Raw genomic sequence first — 23,478 nt, forward strand, 5'->3', positions numbered from 1 at the left:
TTATTTTATTTTATATTGTAAGTGTATATTGTTATTATAGTTTTTATTTTAATTGATTCATTACCTGGCAACTTAATTAATTTAATTCTATTTTATTGTTATTTACCGTTTTAGTATTGTTATTTGTCTTGTCATTATCTGTTTTGTGTATTAATGCTTTGGCAGTATTTTTGGCAGTATTGTATGTAAAAACAATCATGCCAATAAAGTACTTTAAACTGAGAGAGAGAGAGAGAGAGAGAGAGAGAGAGAGAGAGAGAGAGAGACGCACATTCAGTAAGTGCAAGTTATTGAATCAGTACAAAAATGACCACGGACTCTGGACTGAGTTGTTTCTGTAAACTCATTGTTTAAAAACTCATTATGTAATGCCATAATCTCTTTTAGCAACACCTCCAAAGGTTTGGGCTGCTTACAGGGCTGATTCTGTATTCTGGACGTTCCCCTTTCAATTTTCAGTTAAGAAGGAAACCAGGCCAGTTTCCAGCCTTGTAATGAGGTGATATAATGTACGCTATTAAAATCAGTTCCGCCAGCGGTGCGTTTTCTTTGGCGTTAGTGCGATGAGCGCGTGATTGAGAGCGCACAGTCATACGGTTCTGCGCTGAACGGATCTTTGACGGGATGTCAGCCGCTACTCGTGGAAATTCATTTAAAACCGGGAACGGCGTGGAGTACGATCCGGAAAAAAGTCGGTCGATACGTCGAGAGCTTTCAATTGAGTACTCACGCAACGAATTGGACAATATTATGGACACTTCAAAAATTAGAGACGTTGGTAAGGAGCACCAAAAAAAAAATAAAAAAATAAAAAAAAAAAAAATAAAAACATTTTTGTTTTTTTCTGAATAGATTAGCAATGATCATGTTTTTTATTATTATTATTAATTCTCATTAAATCTGATGTATCTCGACTCACCTAACATCATCTGTGATTATATTAATATACTGATTTTATGATCTTTTCAGATTATAAAACCTCAAGAGGGAGTGTCAAAGGTACATCAGAAGAGGACAATATACCCACAGGTATGTTTTTTTTTTTTTTTTTGATGCCAAACCCAGCTTTCTGTATATAGTACAAAACTGAGGAATCTCTCACTTGAACTTTTCTGATCTTGTGTTCAAATAGAATTTATCCAAAATGTTGAGAATAAAATACATTTAAATGGTTAAAAACGTTTAACCTCAACTTAATTGACATTACATAGTCACAGCTCATCACCACCCATCACCCCCAGCCATTCATAATATTTTTAGTGCAAACACCTGAAATATTTGGCCATGGATATAAGCTTAAATACCTTAGATTGCACGCATGGTTAATATGACAAATATTTATCTGCATACATTTTTGTTGAGATTATTTTCTGAATCAACCTATGATGCCGTTTACACCATTAAAGGGATTTATTCACATTTGCAAAAGTAGTATTGCAGCCTCCTCACAGTGTAATGGTTGGATGTGCTTAATTGAACTCTTACCTGCACTGGTGACACTCGGGGGAAAAAAAAAAAAGTAACTTTTAGAGATCATACCTTGGACTTTGTGAATCCCATTGACTGTCACTTATTAACCCCTCTGTTAAACACAGCAGTGAAACATCACATGATTATGATTCAAAATCTAAACTATACCCATGAATACTGCTCTTGGAAATGTTCAAAGGTATGTGTTATTGTATATGAAAAGATGTTTTTTTTTTTCAATATCTCAGTAGAACTAGAATTGGTATTTGCAGCATAAACGTTTGACTGGTTTATGTCAACTTACAGGAAATTATATGCCTTTTTATCCGCAAATTACTAGCTAAATTATTTTCCTTGCACATTTACAAGAGCTGACTGAACATTCTTTCATATGGTGGCTGTCGGTCTTGGATGCAATAGTAGAAATGGGGCATGTTGACCGTAAACCTTTTCCTGTTGCAGTGTTGGCTATGCAGCTGGCAATGGTGGAGGGGCCAGATCGACTTCCTGCTGATGAGGGCACACAGGAAATACTGTGCAGGAAACTTTGTGTGCTGGAAGCTGACCTCACCGAGGTCACAGACCTAATTTCTGTATGGTCATCACTATTTGGAGTACATACAATAATCCAAACCTTATTAACATACGCTTTCTGAAATGAATTCAAATGCATTAAAAGTGGGATATCATTTGACATGGATGTAACATGGAGTATTGATTGATATGTTCACTACACAAATCATATTGTTTTTTTTGTCTTGTAGGAACTGTCAGCTCATCTGGTGTCCATCAGCAGTGGGGAAAGAACTATATTTATCACTTTTAAAACCTTTGAAGAAATATGGAAGTTCAGCACATACCACAGAATGGGTCTGTTCCCATTTCAATGCCACAAATATACTAGCCAGCAAGTACTTTAAAAAGTGTTAGGTATGTTACGGATAAATATCTCTGATGGCTTACCACATTTTGGGGTATTTTCACCAGGTTTCTTAGGTCACTGTATGGAAAGTCTTCTTATGGACCAAGAGTTCTGGTTAATCTCCCTAGATCAGGACTCAGGAATTGAAATCTCACTTAAAGAAGAGACAGTAAATATGATGTATAAAGGCTTTCTAATGCAAGAAGGTAAGAAACAGTGTGTTGATGAACACAATATACTTTATATGGTATATTTCTTGGAATGCCAATCATTACTATTACATTGAATGTAACGGCTATTAAAAACAGTATTTTGTTTACTTTTCAGGGTCCTTCTTTGGATGCTGCACTGCAAATCAGATGTTCGATAGCTCTACATCAGGTAGTGACCTTTACCTGGAGAAGGGAGATATTGCCTTATTTGAGCCTCCATTCCTAGGATCAGGGTGGACAGTGCTGTCCCTAGCTGATGGATCTAGAGGAACCAAACCAAAACCAGCCCAGGAGCCAGTCATTCCCTTTCATGAGTATGCGTACCATTTAACCTTACTGTTGTTATGAAACGAAGAGAGTACATCACTAAAAAAAATTTCCTTTTCTAATTCCAAAGGTGGTTTCTAAAGTCCTGCCCAGAGTGTATCTTAGTGGGTGGAGGGAAGGACATCAATGACCTTCCATTCCAGATTGGTGAGGAAACGGTGAAACAATGAGTGCGCTTACATGCACACCAATTACGCTAATTACTACCTTAAATCAGCTTATTTTTAAAAACGACAAAGCAAGTAAACCACGTTTACAAGAGACCTTGAAATCATCGGGTTATAATCAGTTTTCGACCTCAAAGCGTAAACAGTCATGCGCAGAACACTTGCGCACACTGAATGGGCCGGTAAGAAAGCCGGTTAAGGTGTTTACACGCAATGCAAAATCTGGGTAATGGGCAAAAATCTATGTGTGCTGATCTTTTCTTTTTTTTTTTTTTTTTTTGGCTTAAATCGTTTATGACCCTGATAAAGGAAAGCCATTTAAAGCGTTAACATGACCTTACATGTCGTCGCCTTATGGATAGTTAACCCAACAATTAAAATGATCTCATCATTTACTCACCCTCATGGTATCTCAGATGTGTATAACTTACTTTTTTCTGCTGAACACAAACAAAGATTTTTAGAAGAATATTTCAGCTCAGTAGGTCCTCACAATGCAAGTGAATGGGTGCCAAAATTTTGAAGCTCCAAAATGCACCTAAAGGCAGCATAAAAGTAATCAATATGACTACAGTGGTTTAATCTATATCTTCAGAAGCTAAATAAGTGTGGGTGAGAAACAGATCAATATATAAATCCTTTTTTTTTACTATAAATTCTCCTCCCTGGCAATATGCACCAAGAATGTGAATCTCCAAAAACAAAAGAATGTGAAAGTGGACATTGATAGTAAACTTAAATATTGATCTGTTTCTCACCCACACCTATCATACCACTTCTGTAGATTTAACCACTGGAGTCGTATGGATTACATTTATGCAGCCTTTATGTGCTTTTTGGACCTCCAAAAGTTTGGTAGCCCTTCACTTGCATTGTGTGGGCCTACAGGGCTAAGATATTCTTCTAAAAATGTTTGTTTGTGTACTGCAGAAGAAAGAAAGTCACTCATATCTGGGATGGCATCAGGGTGAGTAAATATTGAGAGAATTTTCATTTGTTGGGTGAACTATCACTTTAAGCATAATCGGTTTAAGAACGTGCATGTAAATATGCTCATTTGCTCTTGTATTACAGTCAAACACAAATAAATCACTAATAAAAAGAAAGAAAATGAAAAAATAATAACCACAGCTATGTTCAACTTTAAGTTTAGTGACTTAGTGAAGTTGGAAGGGACCAGTCAAATAGATGGGACTATACTGTAAGGAAAGATTGACACTTTTTAAAGAAAATTAAATGATAGATGAACATAAATGAATTAAACCTCTATGAATAATGTTGAAATAAGACAAATTCAGAGATTGGTCATTCTTTATTCAAAAGTAGTAGGCCAAGAAGTTTAAAAACTTTAAACAGTGAGTGCACACTGATGGTCAGGAAAGTTGGCAAATAATGGGATGAAGAAAGGAAAGGAATTAAAGCTTCACTACAAATTTTAAGGCGATTTATATGTATGTATGTATGTATGTATGTATGTATATATATATATATATATATATATATATATATATATATATATATATATATATATATATATATATATATATATATATATATATATATATATCACCTGTAGTGATAGTAGTAGTGCAGTAGTTTGTAGTGCAGCTCATATATATATATATATATATATATGTATAGAGAGAGAGAGAGAGAGAGAGAGAGAGAGAGAGAGATTTTTCCAAAGCAACTTTTAAATGCCTTAAAGCTACAGAATACAGTAGAACATTATTTTTTTATAATAATTTTTATCAAAGTCAAACAATTACATTTAACATAATTGTAACTATACATCTCACAGCAATAGGAGTCTGTGAGACCACAGAGGAATATGATGCCAATGGGCCAGATGAACTGAGCTTTCAGACTGGTGAACGGATCATCATCCTGGGCCTGCTGGTGGCATGTTTTGAATGGTTTATGGGAAAATTGGAGAGAACTGGGGACACTGGACTCGTGAAGACCAACCTTGTCAGAGCAACCGATACTTTTTGTGAGTAAGTGCTTGTGTGCAAGTTTCCTTGAGAAAAACTCTCTGGAAAATAAAGTCCTATTGCTTTGACTTCATGGATTTTTAAAGGTTTAGTTCACCTAAAAATGGAAATTCTCTCATTATTTACTCACACTCATGACATCCCAGGTGTGTATGACTTTCTTTCTTCACCAGAACACATTTGAAGAAAAATAGAAAAATATCTCAGCTCAGTAGGTTCTTAAAATGCAAGTGAAAGGCGATTTTTCGTTTGAAGCTCCAAAAAATCACAGACAGTCAGCATAATCATCATCAATATGACTCCAGTGGTTAAATTAATGTCTTCTAAAGCGATAAGATCACGGTGAGTAAATAATGAGAGAATTTTCATTTTTGGGTGAAATATCCCTTTAAGCTGTAAAGAATTTGAAGAGTGGTTTGTGTCAAGTATCAACTTTGACAGTTTTATTCATGGTAACTGTGGTTATTCCACAGATCATCTGAAATTTTCTTGAAAGATGAAGACAGGCAAATTATTACCTTGGATCAGGAGAAAATTAAAGAGGAGACTATTACTTTATTGAAGAGAACATGCCAGTGTGATGTTGGCACAAACTACAAACTTGGTAAGACACAGGGATATTAATTTTTACTTGCCATTAATAAATTGAGTTTTATTTGCTTCATCTCAAATAACTCTGAAATCAGTATTTGTGCTACGGAAAAACTCATAAATGGAACACATGAACTAACCTAATTATTTAGAATAAACAAAGGATGGAGTTTGTAACAGACCAAAGAGGTAGAATTACAGGTAAAAAAGCAACCAGGACAACACACAAAAAACGTCAGCTAAAGACTTTTAAATATCCTGCTTGTAAGCTTTTGTCTGTTCTAAATTCAACTAAGCCAAGAACCTAAACCACCTGGAATGCTCCACCTTCGGGAAACTGAACTGAAGATTAGGAAACAATTTTGTCATTGCAAGACCTAGTGACCTCATCAAGTAACACCAGAACAAGTAACCAACACTCTTAAGATTCATGTAATTTAAACAGAGGCCATCTTAACAAGGAGGACTTAAAAGCTTAAAATAAAAATCAATGCAGCTGCTCGCCCAGTTTCCAGGGAAGAACTCTCGGTGCCCTAAGAGCAGGGATCACATTGCTGGAATTGCTGGCTTTCTCCCTAATATAGAGAGAGAGAGGTGCCATTTCATTTCTGTTGTAATATTGTAATGTGGTCAGTCAGTGGTCAAAATGACGGTCATGACCAACTATTTATGATATCAAAATGTTCTTGTATGCAGTTCAATAATATTGTGAGGTTTTAATAGCTCTACACTGACCTGTCCTGAGGAAGCTGAGATGTGGACATACCCCAGACAAAAGATGGTGTCATTGTTCCATGCTTATCCACCTCTGTGACATTTAGACATGATCTGATGTTTAAAAACTAGCATTTATATTATACAAACCAATCAAGACACAACTGTGGATGATGTTTGTCTTTGTTGTAACATCTGAACCTTAACGACTCTCATCACAGTCATTAAACACAGATTAAAAAACTAAGGCAATGGAACAGGGTTTTACCTTCATCCCAGTCTTCATCACAAACAGGGGCAGTCCAGGTACTCAGTGGGATTTGAAACTTGCTATCAGTCTTGTCATTCTCCACTTTGAACATTTCAAAAAGAGGCTTTAGATCAGTTCAGTGTACCACTAAAAGTCACGTTCATGTTTGGAGGAGTCCCACATCCCAAAGGTGTGATTAGGGTCTTTTAAACCAGTACCAGTTCAATGGTTTAAATATAGCTTACCATAGGTTTCATTAACAATGCATTGGTCCACACAGGTTGAGATGTGATGAGGCAGCTCATGTTTTCTCATCAAGTGGCGTGCATTGAATGGACATGTCCGCAATTCATCAGCCAATTCAGGGTGATTCTAAAAATGGCATTAACATCACAGGGACCTCTCAGTACTCAATACTTTTAAGCAGGCGATTAATAAATGAGATCTAGGCTAAATCATGAATCCCAAAAAATAGTAATGTAACAAAGTGTAATTTGAACATGTTTTAACAAACACAAAACTACTCTTCTGCATTTTATTACTCTTAAGCAATATTAGTAATTAGGTTTGTATTTCCATAAGGAAATACCATTGCTTGCACTTGCAAGGGAGCAAAAAGTGTTAAATGACATCATCACTGCCAACAGATGAGAGATTTCAAACTTTTATCGTAAATTTTGGGATTTTGTACAAAGTTTACAAAATCCCAAAATAGCTCGCACACCTAAGGGGCCATTCACACGAACACATATGTTCGTGCTGTTTTAAATTGTTTTCTATGTAAACATAGTAGATGGACCGTGGCACAACATTTTGCTGTGTTTTCAGCATTTTGCCGCCGTGTCAAGTTGTTCTACTTTTATATTTTATGGCGGTTGGCAAACCAACAAATGGTGCATTTACGCCACAGTGTCAGGTTAATAAGAACAACAACTTTTAAAGGTGCACTTAGTAGCTTTTTTGTTTGTGTCATCTTGGACTTACAGTGACACCTATCGACGCTGATGCAGCATCATCAAAATTAATAGTTTTCTGTTACTGATGCCATTGTAGAAATTTACATACAGCCATGATTAAGTCAACCCATGAGTCAAAGTGTCCAATAACAGGGCAGTTACTGAAATTAAGCAAGTAGTAAAGAGCGCAACCGTCTGTTTCAGGAAGTAAAAATCACATACATTTTCTCCATAGACTAATTGATTTTCAACAATAACTTAAATCTGCGTTATTTCAACTTCCTTGTTTAAAAATCATGTTTGATAGTGGAATTCCTAGTAAACAACTTACATTACCCATGGCCCCACGGAGAAAGCATCACCAATCAGAGAACTGCAGCCAACAAAGCCCATGAAACATGCATCGGAGTGACCGCCCACTCCCATGACACACTGTGAATTATGTAATCAGTTCATTCACCCTTCACCCTTAAACTACTTATCTATTTGTACATATCAAACTATTTAGCAATAAACGTAAAATATATTGTTTCTAAACTTATTAATCAACAACCTAAAATCAATTGTTTTTTTATTCAATTATATCATTCGCAATGCTTCATGGGATTGCGGTTCATGCCCTAGTAGGCAGTCTTGTACCACTGTCTTTGTGTCCGATTTTCAAATACCTTTTTTACCTTTAAGTTTGGGATGTCATGATTCACATAGGAGCTGGCTGGTTTGGTTCTTGGCTTACAACTCTTTAGATTTTATGAAATCGCTATGCAAAAAAAAAAAAAATAAATAAATGTATGGGAAAAATACTTTTGGAACCCAGACAGCTGAAAAAGTGGGTAGGCAGTGTTGCGCTCTATTCGCCTGGGGCCGGTTGCACCAGCTATACGTACGTTACAACCTAGCCTAGTTGTGGCGTAAATGTACACTAAGTCACAGTTTACACACTACTAAATATTTGAGCATTGCACCATTAAACTTAGGTAGGATGTAACCCTACGAATAAACTAAATATTTATGGAAGACTCCGACCAGGAGTAACGGTTGGAATAAAAAGCAGAATGATATTTTATGACAAAATGTTTTGCATGACAGGCATCAATCATTTCGACATACAGTATGATGTTGACATTTACACTCGTTTACATTTACGAGAGTGAAAAAACGTACTTTTAAGTGGCTCTTCGGCATGAACCGTTCTAGCGGTGCAGTTTTCAGGATGCGTCGCCCGGTGTCAAGTTTCAACACATTAAAAATATATATATAGGATATTAAAATGAATATATGTCTATTTTTCCAGCCTGTTGTATTAGTATTTATTTATCACACCTTATTTATTTTAGATACAGTTCCTATATATTGTTATTTACACAGGGCAAATATACTATTTATCAAATCTACTTTTATTATGTACTGTATTTTAATTGGGATATAATTTATTACAGCTGACAGTTCCGTGAGCAAACAAGGTTTGAACATCAACCGTAACAAGATCAAATTGAAGTTCATGGCTTTTTAACAGTTCTGTGTACAAATTTGAAGGCTGTTTATTGGATCAATACAGGTAAACTACATATTATGCAACTACGCATTATGGAGAGCTTACGACCTACTAGTTAAGTCTTGAACTGAGAATAGGTGGTGCAACCAAATTAAGCACTGACTTAGTTACAAACTAACTAGTAGTTACTAAGCCCTTAGTGTGAACTTGAGGTCCCACGCACAGCTGGTGCAACCCTACCCAGGACATGTTATACAAACATGGCAGCCCCCATGAGGGGACCCTCTCCATGCAGATTAAAACAGCGTTTATAAGGTTACAGATATGACTGGATAAGTATGATCTTACGTCAATGCTCATGATTTTATACATTTGTCTCAAAATTACTGTTTATTTGTTCAGGAGTAAAACGTTTTTAATGAGGATATAATTACTGAGTGCACCTTTAAAAACGCGTCTCGAAACACCTGCGGTCTGTTCTGTTTGCTATTCGGTGTAAATGACCCGGCCCTCCTTCTAAAAGTAAAATTACCTTAATTGCAGAAAATTGTGAAGGAGAAAAAAAAATTTAATAAATGAAGCAGGAGGAATTTCAACGCATTTTTGTCGGCTCACTCGGTCTGGACTTGCACACGAACCTTCCTGCATTTGATGAGGTGGTATGGAAAACGACAGGCCCGGATCAGATGTTGTGGGTCATATGGGCACAACAGCAGTTTGTCAGGGTTGCAGAAATCTGTCAAGCAAACAAACACAGTCCAATGTGTAAGTGTATTTAGCGTGGAGGAGCATGTTATTACTCGCGCTTTTCCCGCTGCGTGTCTCTGCGCTGTTTACCTTGAGAGTCTTCCCATCGCGGAATAGTGACATTTTCAGAACGACTCTCCCTCTTTGACTTTGTAAATGGCATCTCGCTACCAGCTCTCAGAAGCTCTGCTGACCTGATTTTCGCACCCCACATGCAAAAAACACACTACAAGGCAGTCGTCTTCAAGGCGTTCTATCCATCCGTATGGTGCCAAAAATATCGTAGCGGCTTCAGTTGTTGCGTTTTTGTTTTTCTAATTGTAGATACATATATAAATTACACACAGACAGCATGAAAGGCCACGACAGTTTTGAACTTACTAAAATCGGCCGGTTTTTTTCGCCGTGTAATCTGCTTCTTCCTATGGCAATTCTTGCAGCAGCACCTGAAGTGCGAATTGAATTAAAGAGCCACTTGAGGCGCTAAAGACCCCGCAACCATTACATGAAATATGTGTTTCTTTTCATTATTGACGTTGTCCCCAGCAGTGGCGTAGCCAAAGGTGGGCTGGGGTGCGCCTGGGTCACCCAAAGTAGACCCAGGCCCACCTAGAATATTAGAGGTTATTCTTTGACTTCAAATATATAATTATAAGAGTTTAAAAAATGCATAAATTCTGATTTCGGAAAGTGTGAAAGAACTGTTTGAATGTGCCGCTTCTCTGTTTTTAAGGAAAATGTTGTTAAAAAAAATTGAGGTGAAAACTTGGCCCATCCATTTATATTGAGGCCCACCCAAAAGTAATTTTCCTGGCTACGCCCTTGGTCCCCAGTGCAAATCGTGGTATTTATAATGTTTAATTTCACCAGATTACAATTTTAATGGGCTTGGTAAAAATAATGAAGACCATTTATAATGTTACGCACAGCTGTGGGCCTCAAATTTTAAATAATTGAAATCATTTTCATCTTTAACTAAATAAGTGATACACTAAATAATCAGATTTCTATTTTTATTTTCCATACATACAGTGCTTCATATTAAATTCTCTCACTAACATTAAAATGTGCCATTATAAGCAAAGGTTTGTGTGTGTGTGTGTGTGTCCCTTGATTATGTCATGATACAGTGGCCTTTAATTGTAGATATATGTTATGAAATAACATTACACACACTAGAGGTGACATCAGCCATTTAGCAACTCTTTTGTTTTATTTATGTTTTCCTTTATTTTGTGATGTTAGTCATATGTGGTCAAGCATAAAATGTCTACCCTGTTATGGGAAGATATAGGGAAAAGGAATGTAATTATTATTTTATATATATATATATGTTAAAGGTGCACTCAATAATTTTTTTCTCAATGAATAAAGTTTCACTCATAAAGAAATTAATAGTAATTTTTAGATATATGTAAAAAATCTTTTCAGGGGCCCATCCAAGGAGGGGGAAGCTTTCAGGGGCCCAGCCACGGAGGGGGGCCCAAGAGAGATAGTTCAATACCCCTGATAGTGCTACGACATCCGGATGATCGGCCGCCAGAGATTGCATACCGGAGATTGCGTGCATATTGCCCGCGACAAATACTGGCGCTCCATCATACACAAGCACGCGCATTTCTCGCCATCATTTGTACACTTTTACTCATGGATTGGATGAATCATGGATGATTGTGAATAGTTTACTACTGTATAGTGTAATATTAATAATGCCTACAATGGCAACAGTAACTGAAAACTATTGTGTTTGAATGATGCTACATTCATGCCTCTAGGTGTCAGTCCAATATGACATCAACAGAAAAATTACTGGGTGCACCTTCAACTGAAATAAAATCATCAATATAAGTTTACAAATATGTTTGCAAGATAAAATTCACAGACCGTGTAGTGGCTAATTTAACCAATAAATGTTCACCCTGTAATTTTCCACCCTGCCCATGTGAGTTATAAAATATTTAACATCTTCCTATAATGCTGAAACAAAACGTTACTTATAACAGTATGTTTTGTTTTTTCAAAAGTTTCAAAGCCAAATTGTCACCGATTTGCTGGAATAACCCATTTCTCTCCTTTAACGAATTATTGTTATTGTTTTACGTACTACAGATCTGCCAAAAGAAAATCCAGGATTAGTTCAAAGTATGTGACATTTCATTTGTTCATTCATTCATTCATAGAAACCTTTTAATCTAATTATTTTAATAGTTATGTTATGTACAGTATATGTTAAAAGTCAATATTTTATATGTTGTGTACTTTAAGTAAATTAAAAATGACTAATTAATGTTAAAGGGATAGTTCACCCAAAAATGAAAATTCTCTCATCATTTACTCACCCTCATGCCATCCCAGATGATTATGACTTTCTTTCTTCTGCAGAACACAAATTATGATTTTAGAAGAATATTTCTGCTCTGCAGGTCCATACAATGCAAATGAATGGGTGCCAAAATGTTGATGCTGGAAAAAGCAACTAATGGCGTCATAAAAGTAATCCATACGACTCCAGTGTTTTAATTCATATTTTCGGAAGTGATATGATAGGTGTGGGTGAGAAACAGATCAATAAATAAAAATATAAAAAAAGTCCTTTTTTGCTTGAAATTCATCTCCCTGCCCAGTAGGGGGCTGTATGCATGAAGAATGTGAATCACCAAAAACACAAAAAGAAGAATGTAAAAGTGATCTGTTTCTCACCCACACCTATCATATCACTTCTGAAGATATTGATTTAACCACTGGAGTCTTATGGATTACTTTTATGCTGACTTATGAGCTTCAAAATTATGGTAACCATTTACTTGCATTGTATGGGCCAAAACAGCTGAGAAATTCTTCTAAAAATCTTCATTTGAGTTCAGCAGATGAAAGAAAGTCATAAACATCTGGGATGGCATAAGGGTACTGTAAGTAAATGATGAGAGAATTTTAATTTGGGGTAAACTATTCCTTTAAATTTGGGGTGACTAAATTATCTTTTTTTATTCTTTGTCTGCAGACAAGACTCTTCAAACAGAAACAAATGATCTTATACAAAAAGTCAACCACATTTTGAGTGAGTTCAATTATCCTCAAAAAAATGAGGCTCTATTAAACAGCATAAAGCACCAGACTCTGAAAGAAGATATTTGTAAAGAGTTATCCCAGGGAACTCCATGTTTTTCTGTCTGCTCAGAGCAGGACGGCACCAGTACAGATGAACACAATGCTCTCCTCTCCTTCTTGAGCAGCCGTGACCACCAGCCAGAGTACCTGCTTCTTTATAGTGCTTATGCTGAATTCCTCATCTCTCATTTTGTGGGTCACTCTGATGAGGAGGATATAGTGGTGTATTTAGGCGTAGCCCGAGAATTGGCACGAAAGAAACGCCTCTCATGGGCACAGAGCCGAATCTGTTTCCTCCTTGGGCAGCTTTGTGCAGGACGCTCCAAGTTCTCTCAGGCTCGGGTTTACTTTGAGGAAGCTTTGAATGTACCCAGGGATTGTTTCACAGACATGTTTCTACTCTCTGCTGTTTACTCCAACCTGGCACTTATCTACCTAACCCAGAAAAGCCATGAGAAATTTTTTGCCTTGTCAGAGCGCTTTTCTGCTTTGTTGATGGCGGTCCCTGATTGTCTGTTTGGCTGCGAGGATCCTGAGGTATTAAAGTATGTATTGAAAAAAGCCATCCTGGCCAAAAATAAGTCTATAGAAGCACGAGCATGCTTCCTGCTGGCAAAACTCCACCTGAAGCTCAGAGATGGCATGAGTGCAATCCCGTTCATTGAGAGGCTTCAAATCCTTTCTGATGAGGTTCCAGGAGCATCTGATGAGACATGGAGCCAAGTTTTCCTGGTGTTGGCGAGACTCTACAGTGACCAGTGTATGCCACGCTTGGCTGAAAGCTGTGCACGCCGAGCAGCACTTCAGGTTTGTTCAAGGAAAGTACTTTTGGAGAACACTTTTATGGATTGTATAGTGTAGAGAGATACTCTCTTGCTGGTCACTAGCATTTGTTTCTGCTTTAGTGTCTGTACTACTCTAGCTTACCCTTGAAACTTGGCACTTTGATACTGCATGACATTGTTGGTTTTGTATGAGACTTGTGATGTTCCTCATTTGAAAGTCACTTTGGAAAAAAAATCGTCTGCTAAATTATTACATGTAAATGTTGTGTTTGGATGCTGATTTCCTGGTGTCCCCATCAGGCTTCTTAACTAGGGTGCATCTCAACCAGCTCCCTAGTTCAGTTTCGGTAGTCAGGGCACTGATCAGGGAGTCAGCTATTTCTCAATTGCATATTCTAGTGCACTGAAACGTTCGTCCCTTACAAATTCACATAATGCTCCGTAAAAACCAGGGAACATTGCTGCTTGTTTGAGATGAGCAAGTTCTGCACGGAACCAATTACCAGGTGATCTCCAGTAGTAGCATGCCAGTTAAAAATCTGTCTGACTTGCTGTGATGTCATCACAATGTTTGTCAAAAATACTCTCTGGCTAAGTAGGGGCTGAGTTTGGAATGGCATACTACCCATACTAGTCTTACTACTTTTGCCATGTCTGTCTATGGCAGAAATAGTAAGAGTAGTATGGTAGTATGCCATTCCAAACTCAGCCTAGGTTTTTGCCAGAAGGGCAAACTGAAAGCACGATGGGAAACGACGTGGTGACGACAGCTTTATGCTCACTGGCTTAAACAACCGTGATGTTTTGTTCTCTTCTTAAATTGTTGATTTGTTTAACTCTCATATTATGTTTTTATGTGTATAAATTATGTGTGAATATTCCCAAGACTCTGACGGTGCAACCTCTGTATGGGATACGCAATTGTTACGCATATTTCTAAAATATCTCAAACACGTGTCTTGATTAAATTAAAAATGGATGAAAAAGACAGAGCTTTTAGGGTGAGTTAAATAACAAGTGCATTGGATGACTTGTTCATCATATTAATTTTATTTAAAAGCAAAATAATTTAAATTGCATCCATTTTATCAACAAGAAAGTGAGTGGGAATAACCTGATATCTGCCTTTGATCTCGTAGGTGGCTTATCCACTACAAGAAGTGAGAACTGTCCCACTTGATAGCACTTATTTCACTCTTATTTCACCTGCCTGCTTTCAAGGCGAGGCGTTTGGCATCTCAAACTAGCTTATGTTCCCTTACCGGAAACGTTGTCATGTCTTCTGAAATCTTTCAAGTCATTAGAAGGCGAGTGCAAGTGTAAAATTAAAGTAAAGTAAAAGCCTTATTTTCTCTTTAAAATATATGTTGTTTGTAATGTCATTTCTCCATAATGTCCATGAAAGGAAAACAATCTTGTAAATATTATTTAAAAATATTTATTTAATTATATTATATTATATTATATTATATTATATTATATTATATTATATTATATTATATTATATTATATTATATTTATTTATTTATTTTTTGTCTGGATCTATTACGTTGTAATATATTAAAAAATAATAAATTAAAAATGCAATTCACACAAAACTTGAATACACCTCTTCTATGATAAACATGTTTTCAGTTACTGAGTTCAAAGTCATTTTGATATATTTTCTGGGGCCAAAAGTAAAAAAATTTCATGTTTTTACTGCCTGGAGACAGTAAAAAAACAAAAAAAAAACCAAAACAAAACAAAACAAAAGAAAAAATTATTGAAAAAACATATGTTGGCATGAGTAGTGCAGAATAATCTTTTATTATTATTTCTTTAAAAGATAAGCAGTGAAATTTTTCCATGTTTTGAAATTAATTAAGTTGTGTACACTCTCATGTATTCAAAGTATTTAATACCATTTACTTGATGGTTGCACCACATTACATTTTTAAAGTCATGAAATCTTTTTTTTTTTTGTAGAAGTTTTTTTTCCAAACATTTATGAAACCAACATGGACACACAGATTACATTTCTATGTACTTAATGTGTGTTTTTAAAGAGATTTCTAAATTGTATTACCTCGGACAACCTTATTTGTCAATGACCCACAAACCAACATCAACTAATATGGACATTCATGCTGGTCTAGGCTGGTCTTTTCAGCATGATTGGTCATTTATTCACTCATTAATTCATTATCTCTCATAGGTGGGTGCCACTGTGTCACATTGTCTTTGTGGTGTCTCGCTATTATTGGAAAATGCATCAGAGCTGTATGGAATTGCAATCCCGACGCAAGTGGCTCCGTACCTGACTCGTGCTGCTGCATTAGTGCCTTCCAGCAAGGAGCCTGCACTGGGTCATGCCCATGCCTTGTGTTTGTCCTGGCTCTTCCATAGGCACAACATGCCTGACAGAGCTGTTCGCTACATGTGTACCTTCCTTGACCACAAAAGCGTGTCCAGCATTGGCCAGTCAGACACTACTGCTGCTCTCATATGGTTGGCATGGCTGTACATCTGCAACCAGCGACCAAGCACAGCTCTGGAAGTTCTGGACGCCGTGCTCTCATCGCTCCCTGAGCACTGTACCACTCAGCTGGAAGGTGTGGTTTACAACATGCGTGCCATTGCATATAGACATTCAGTGGACATCCGACAAGCTGCTGAAAGTTACCGGGCTGCAATTGAGATTTGTGAGGAGTTTGAGGATAGGCGTAACTGGGCCATAGCATTGTCCAACTTCGGATTTATGTGCTTGCAAGTTAAGGCGAAGAGGCTGGCAGAGGAATACCTCACCCAATCAGTGGAGCTGTTTTCAGAGCTTGAGGACGAAAGGCATGAACTGAGTTTTATTTCAGTGCTTCTTGAGTTGGGCAGACACATCATTTCACAGGGGAACCATGAGAGTGGAAAGATCTACCATGAATGGGCCCTGCTGATTGCTATCCACATTGATGACATGGATAGTAAGTGTTCACCAAGGTTATGAGTTCCACATGAAAATGTCAATAAGGTTTATGTCTGTAAGTAGCAACAGAAGACTTGCTTGATATAAAGTATTTTAGCCAAGGTAGTGTTGCTGAGAATCATTACAGAGTTTATGGGAATGCTAAAGTGGTCATGACATGCTTTTTTTATTATTTTAATATGCTCCTTGAGGTTCACTTATAATATGAGTAAAGTTTTTTAGACAAAAAGTAATATATTTGTAAAATATGACAATTTTCCACTCCCTTATTCTGACCCTCTGTCAGAAGTGCTCGGCTTTGGTGCTGCTTCTTCTTCTTTAAGACTTGACAGTAAATGCCTGGCAATTTTATCTAATATTTAATAATTTTTTAAATGTTGCAAATTTATGTAGATAATGCAATCCCTGAAATGATCACATTTATTTTGAGACAAAAAAAACGTATTTGACATTTTAAGTTTTGTTCAAGGTGATTATATCAAAAGTTGTTCAATAACTGTCCAATAAGTGAAAGGATTTGGGGTAAAAAGCCCCCCTGTTGCAGGGGCTAAAGGCCCCCATTAAACAACATTGTTTTTCTGAATTAGTGGGAATAGATTTATTATGAAGAATGTTCAAAGTGGGCTCACATTGACTGATCCATTCACAATGGAGATTCATTTGTTTATAGAATACTTGGGATGTAATTAAATGTCAAATGAGATTGAAATGGACAAGAAATGGTGCACCATTTTCTGAAATGGTTATTTTGAATAAGCATTATCTTAATTTATTACTCAAAAAAAGCATCTTGCTCTCTCAAAGCTATTTGCATTAGTTGACAAATTTTGCACTATAACTATTGCAACGGTATGTACACTATATCATTATAAACCACCTTAGGTCGTTTTATCCCAAGTGTGTGTGAGACTTTTACCCCAAGCCACTTTTTTTTTTTTTTAAACAATTTTGATCAAAATAACCTTCTGTTTTTATTTATTTTCACACAAATCATGTTGCTCCATCAATATTCAGTAAAAATAAATTAAATGTTTTCAATCTTGATACATTTTGTGACTAGAAAAAAGCAAATTTTCCTTAAGGTGCACCTTTAGCCCCGTTGTACCCTACTTTGATGGCTGTGCTGATGAAGACCTGTTATTCAGCCCAGAACCTGAAAGGCACATTGGTTAAAACTTAAAATAGTAAACAGATTTCAGATTTTGAAATAGTAATTCAGTTTGTTCAGAAATTCAGAAACCAGAGCCATGAAATGTGAAGCAGAGCCATACGTTGTGTTATTTTATTGTTTTTTAAGTTTGTATATTTTACATAATATCACTCAAATAACAGTAGTTATGTAACCACCAAAGATTAGCCCCCAAATGTATACCTTCAAAGAAAAACTTTATCATGTCTACAAATTTGCTTGTACAGGCCAGCTGCAAGCCACACGTCAGCTGTGTCACCTGTATGAAGAAGTATGTCCAGATGAAGCACAGTGTATCATCTACAACGAGCACCAGCTGAACCTTCTACAGCAGACTGGAGACAAGAATTTAGAGGGAGAAATACTGGAGAAGATCAGCCAGCTGTACCTGAGCCTGGGCACAGAGAAGTGAGAACTGCCCTCCCCATTCTAAGAGTAATACAAGTAGTGTACCAGACATCAAGAATGATTATCATTTTGGATTGTCACTGATGTTCTGAACATGAATAATGATAGATAATTGTAATACATTGCAGATATAAAAAGCACTCTTACCACTTGTGTGTATCTGGGAAGAACATAGTAGTTTCTTTGCAAATTGTGAGGAAAACTGCTGGTGTAAATAACATCTTGCCAATAGTATGCCAGTACATATGGGGCTGTTTCTAGGCATAGGTGAACTAGGTGGTCACCAGTGAGGAGGCCGCCAAGTACCACCAATAGAGATCTTGCCTAGGGTGCCAAAATGGTCAGAAACGGCCCTGCCAGTACACATTATTAAAAAGACATTGATAAAGTTATTGCTCATATTTTGCCTCAGGGCCAACAGGGCTGCTTTAGATTACACCAAACAGAGCCTGGGCATTTTCATTGACTTGGGCAGAAAAAGGAAGGAGGCACATGCCTGGCTACAAGCAGGAAAGATTTACCACATCCTCAAACAGACTGAGCTAGTGGATCTCTATGTGCAGGTACTGTAACAACTGCCTTCATTCAACATTTTTTTCCCCTACATTGTGTAGATTCACTATTACACTATGTCCCCTCTCGCTCCCTGTGATCAAAGAATGAGTGACGCCTGGTGGCTCCATTGCAACGAGGCACAAAGTCACTCTCCAGATCATTTTCATTCTCTGTTCATCAGCAGTGGAATGCGCTTCCAACCCCCGCAGAATCTGTTGAGATCTTCTCAACATTCAAAAAACAGTTGAAGAAACGTCTCTTTCATGAGCATTTTAGCAGTTGACAAACATAAGACACTTGCTTTCTATATTTAAAAAAAAAAAAAAAAAACTCAAAACCGTACTTTCTTCTTTTTCTTCTGCTCTAACTTCTGTACTACCCCAGCTAAGATTAGACCTTAGCAGTGTGATACTGTGGATATTGTTGGATTTTGTTTGACAAATTGCTAATGTTCCTCATTTTGTAAGTCACTCTGGATAAAAGTGTCTGCTAAATGACCAAATGTAAATGTACTGGAACCACAGGTGACTCATCTTCTGTTTGTTTGGGAATCCCAACCAGCCTGACACAGCAACACTGGTGCAATCAAGAGCATGAATTTGGCGAGGGAGTGTTTGGAAACCAGTTTGAAAACAGTCATTATTTTTGCAATTCAGTTTAGTGCCACTAGTGGTGCAGAAATTACACACTTCACGCTTTAATAATATAAGTAATTTAGACAAAACATGCCATCTCAAAATGGTTTGCAAAGCATTTCCATTATGATGGTGCTGGTGAACTGCCTGACCTTACCTTTAATTCTAGGCCCTTATTGCCTGTGTAACAGGTAGCACAGGACATAGCGCTGAGCACAGGAGAAACACTCTTCACCCTGGAGCTGTTGGAGGCAGCAGGGGATGTGTTCTTCAACAGCTCACAGGACAGGGAGAAAGCCATCTGCTTTTACAGGGTAAGTCATGCACAAGTTGTTGAGGAAGAGTAAGATTTTTCAGATTGTGAATGCCAGGTCATTGTTTTTTCCTCTTGTGGATTTTTTTTATTTTCACTATATTATTATTCAAATACATCTATTATAATCACAACTCTTAAAGGGATAGTTCACCCAAAAATGAAAATTATCTCATCATTTACTCACCCTCATGCCATCCCAGATGTGTATGACTTTCTTTCTTCTGTAGTACACAAATTAAGATTTTTAGAAGAAAATTTCAGCTCTGTATTTTGGGAGCTTCACAATTTTGCCACCCCTTCACTTGCATTATATGGACCAAAAGAGCTGAGAAATTCTTCAAAAACTTTCTGCAGATCATACACATCTGGGATGGCATGAGGGTGAGTAAATGATGAGAGAATTTTCATTTTGGGGTGAACTATCCCTTTAAGCTCCTTTATAACCTAACAGAATGAAATATATGTAATTTATTTTAAAGCATGTGTATCTGTTTTTGTTTGTAAGGACCGAGCCCTCCCCATTGCGCTGAAGACGAGCAGTGTGCGCTCTCAACTTCGACTGTGCAATAAGCTTTCAGAGCTTCTACTGCAGTTGGGACAGCATTCAGAGGCCATTGAGTACGCTCAGACTGCTTTAGACATTAGCATGAACCTGGGTAGGTTAACGACTGTCCATGCACACAAGCACACTATTTAATACAGTATGTTTGTTTTGTAATAAACATAGGGCATCACTTCCCCCTTAATTACTGTTGTCTAGAGCAGTGGCTCTTTTGTATTTTCGAAATCCAGGTTATTCACTGAGTAAGCTTGTACTGATTTATAATCCTTCACTGATCGTGGCTTCCAGCCAAATAGTTTGTCTGTTTCTGAGAATAAAGCACACATGGTAAACTCATGTTCATGTCAGTAAATGCAGCCAAAACCTGTAGGAAAAGAATGTGTTCTAGACAGATAACAATCTTTTTTCTTCTTCTTTGTTATTTCCTATAGCTGACCATTTAAATGAGCGGGTGGCATTCCATCGACTCGCTACATTGTACCATTGTCTGGGACAGTTTGAAATGGCAGAGCACCACTTTCTAAAGGCCCTCTCTCTGTGCCCCTCGCCCCTACAGTATGATGAGGAAACCCTGTACTATGTTAGAGTCTACCAAACACTGGGAGACATCATCTTTTATGATCTAAAGGTAAGAGATCCTCAGATGTGGCTTCTATGAGCACCAATTTTTATAGTTCTAATGCCTGAGCCATTCATCATGTATTTTTTAAATGAGTGCATGTCAAATTTGAACTCTGCTTTGTAGTGCTTAGACTTTATTGGAATAGTTCAACCAATAATCTGTCAAGTTATTTTTGGATTTTCAAGTTCACAATATAAATTACCAACCACTTTTGTTGTATGGAAAAATAGTATTGTGGAAATTGTGCAAAAAGATGTCCTTTGGTGTTCCATGGAAGAAAAAACTGTTTAAAATAACATAAGTGTAAGAAAATTTTAAAATGACAAAGAATTGTCATATTTAGTCATTCATTCATTCACTCTCTCGAATGGCGTTCTGTAAAACAAAAGGAGATGTTAGGCAGAATATTAGCCTCAGTCAACATTCACTTTAATTCTATTATTAAAAACAAAACAAAACACACCAACAAAAACCAAGATTTTTAGGTGATCTATCACTTTAACTTCAGATTTATAGTTTTTAATTAAACCAGAAGATGGCAGTCTAAGTACATAGTGAATAAATGGTGATTAATTGTCTCATTCACCACTTCACTCATATTCAAAAGTATCGTCTTGTGTTAGAAAAGTTCAAATATGTATTAAAGCAATATATCAAGCTGCAGATCTATGTCTTTATGTTTCCTCTGTATCCCAGGACCCATTTGATGCTGCTGGCTATTATCACCTTGCCTTGGCAGCTGCTATGGATCTGGGCAACAAGAGGTCTCAGCTACAGCTGTGCACTCGGTTGGCTACTATTTACCACAACTTTCTCATGGACCGTGAACTCTCATTGTACTTCTACCAGCGAGCACGGGCTTTTGCTAATGATCTACACATTCGTCGCATCAACCTGTCTCCAGACCAGTACTTCAGGACCACTGCCCAGTACAAAAACACAATATCTGGGGCATCAAAATAGAATTGGACTTAAAATGGATATGACACTTTCACTAAACACTGTTTTGATTTGATTTGTTTGCTATTCTTTGTTTACTTTTTATTTACTGGATGTAATGTGTACTGATTGATTTATTCAAGGAATGTCTGACTCATTGTAACATATTGAATTGTTCCAGCAAGTGTTTAGTGGCGTGTAAGCAATACAACTTTCAAGGCATCACTTGCATTGCATTAAACCTCATGCTTACAGTAAAAAATAAATAAATAAATAAATAATAATTCATGGTCCACTTAGCATGATATCTCACTTTGGAAGTAATCAAGATTTCTTTCTTTCTTTCTTTCTTAAGGAAAAGAAATGGTCATTAAAGGTAATCAGGAGAATTTATCGGGTTTGGTGTTATGATCTGTAATGTGTAATTCTTTTGAACGGCATGTGCAATTTACCCCCTGGAGAGTGATGTCATTGAACACATTTTTACCTCAACGAAGGCTGTTCTGTTTGTACTAAGTGCAGAAAATGACAGGCGTTGTAGTTTTAAATAAACATGTTCATGACTTGTGAAAAACATGACTTGGCCCAAGCCCTCCTAGCTCATTCAAAACAAACCCACCAGTTCTGCAGGATCTACTACATTGGTGGCAAAGTTATGTGCTAAAAGGAGACCATGTCGGCATTGGTCACCTATAAAAGTGGTACACTACAGAGACATACCCATATAATAATATATAATTGCTTAACAACAGAAAGTTGCACACTTTGAATGCATAAAATAAACCCTGAGGCTTGAGGCTTTGACCACAGCACTACAATAACAGGATACTTTATTTTTCATCCTAATAATAAGTCTGTTGCCATCAGCATCAGAAATGAACTTTTTCATTAAGGGACAATGTTAGCCCACTGACCCTGTGATTTTACCTTTATAAGGGTCTGAAACACTGTCAGAAATGTACTTTTTTATTATAAGGGGTCATTACATGCATTTTATTATTATTATAATGATTATTATTATGATTATTTTCCACCCTCATTCTGACCCTCTGTAAAAAACAAAACAAAAAACACTTGGGCCGAGTTCGTAATGGCATACTACCATACTACCATTATTTCTACCATAGAAAGATATGACAGAAGTAGTAAGAGTAGTATGGGTAGTATGCCATTCGGAACATAGCAACAGTTTTGGTGCTGCTTCTCCTTTAAGACTTGACAGTAAATGGCCACTGTTATGATTGACTCTGCTTTTGACTGACCTGCTCTCTCTCTCCTTGCCATCTCACAGCTAATGGTCAGGGCTACGGAAGTGATAAGGCAATGTAGGCATTGTGGTTGTGGAGGAAGTAGAGAATAAGACTTTTTGGCAGCTTGGTTTCAACAAATGCTTTTTATGCAGTGAGGAGGAAGTTTTGAGTTCTGAAACTTACAGTATGTTTAATAGTACAATGACCTCGTAAATGTCAAAAGATCAAGGAAAAGTTGTTTCCTCATGTCATGGCCCCTTTATGGGGTAATATTTGCCTCTAGATTAGATTTTCAGCGGCATATT

At 36.9% G+C, this 23,478-nt stretch overlaps 2 protein-coding genes across 4 annotated transcripts; one reads left to right on the plus strand and one right to left on the minus strand.

Annotated features, from left to right (window-relative positions):
* Positions 1 to 226: 226 nt before the first annotated feature.
* Positions 227 to 22,207, plus strand: LOC127446323 (SH3 domain and tetratricopeptide repeat-containing protein 1). 3 transcript variants are annotated; one of them, XM_051707141.1, is made up of 18 exons: positions 227 to 778; positions 970 to 1,029; positions 1,933 to 2,084; positions 2,235 to 2,340; positions 2,458 to 2,598; positions 2,720 to 2,918; positions 3,002 to 3,078; positions 4,900 to 5,095; positions 5,566 to 5,696; positions 11,955 to 11,987; positions 12,847 to 13,760; positions 15,936 to 16,695; positions 18,114 to 18,294; positions 18,707 to 18,857; positions 19,676 to 19,798; positions 20,306 to 20,456; positions 20,794 to 20,990; positions 21,681 to 22,207. In XM_051707141.1, the coding sequence occupies exons 1-18, from the start codon at positions 625 to 627 to the stop codon at positions 21,945 to 21,947; spliced, it is 3,993 nt and encodes a 1,330-aa protein (XP_051563101.1). In that variant the 5' UTR covers positions 227 to 624; the 3' UTR covers positions 21,948 to 22,207. The 3 variants fall into 3 exon arrangements, with proteins under 3 accessions (XP_051563101.1, XP_051563111.1, XP_051563120.1); XM_051707151.1 differs by having other exon boundaries at positions 1,933 to 2,063; XM_051707160.1 differs by having other exon boundaries at positions 1,933 to 2,045.
* Positions 5,732 to 10,297, minus strand: LOC127446334 (gametocyte-specific factor 1). Its single transcript, XM_051707175.1, has 6 exons — positions 9,936 to 10,297; positions 9,737 to 9,834; positions 6,893 to 7,019; positions 6,666 to 6,749; positions 6,419 to 6,491; positions 5,732 to 6,258 (listed from the first exon to the last, which is right to left on the minus strand). The coding sequence occupies exons 1-6, from the start codon at positions 10,057 to 10,059 to the stop codon at positions 6,171 to 6,173; spliced, it is 594 nt and encodes a 197-aa protein (XP_051563135.1). The 5' UTR covers positions 10,060 to 10,297; the 3' UTR covers positions 5,732 to 6,170.
* Positions 22,208 to 23,478: the final 1,271 nt, after the last annotated feature.

Source organism: Myxocyprinus asiaticus, chromosome 1, assembly GCF_019703515.2.
Source record: "Myxocyprinus asiaticus isolate MX2 ecotype Aquarium Trade chromosome 1, UBuf_Myxa_2, whole genome shotgun sequence".
Lineage (NCBI taxonomy): Eukaryota > Metazoa > Chordata > Actinopteri > Cypriniformes > Catostomidae > Myxocyprinus > Myxocyprinus asiaticus.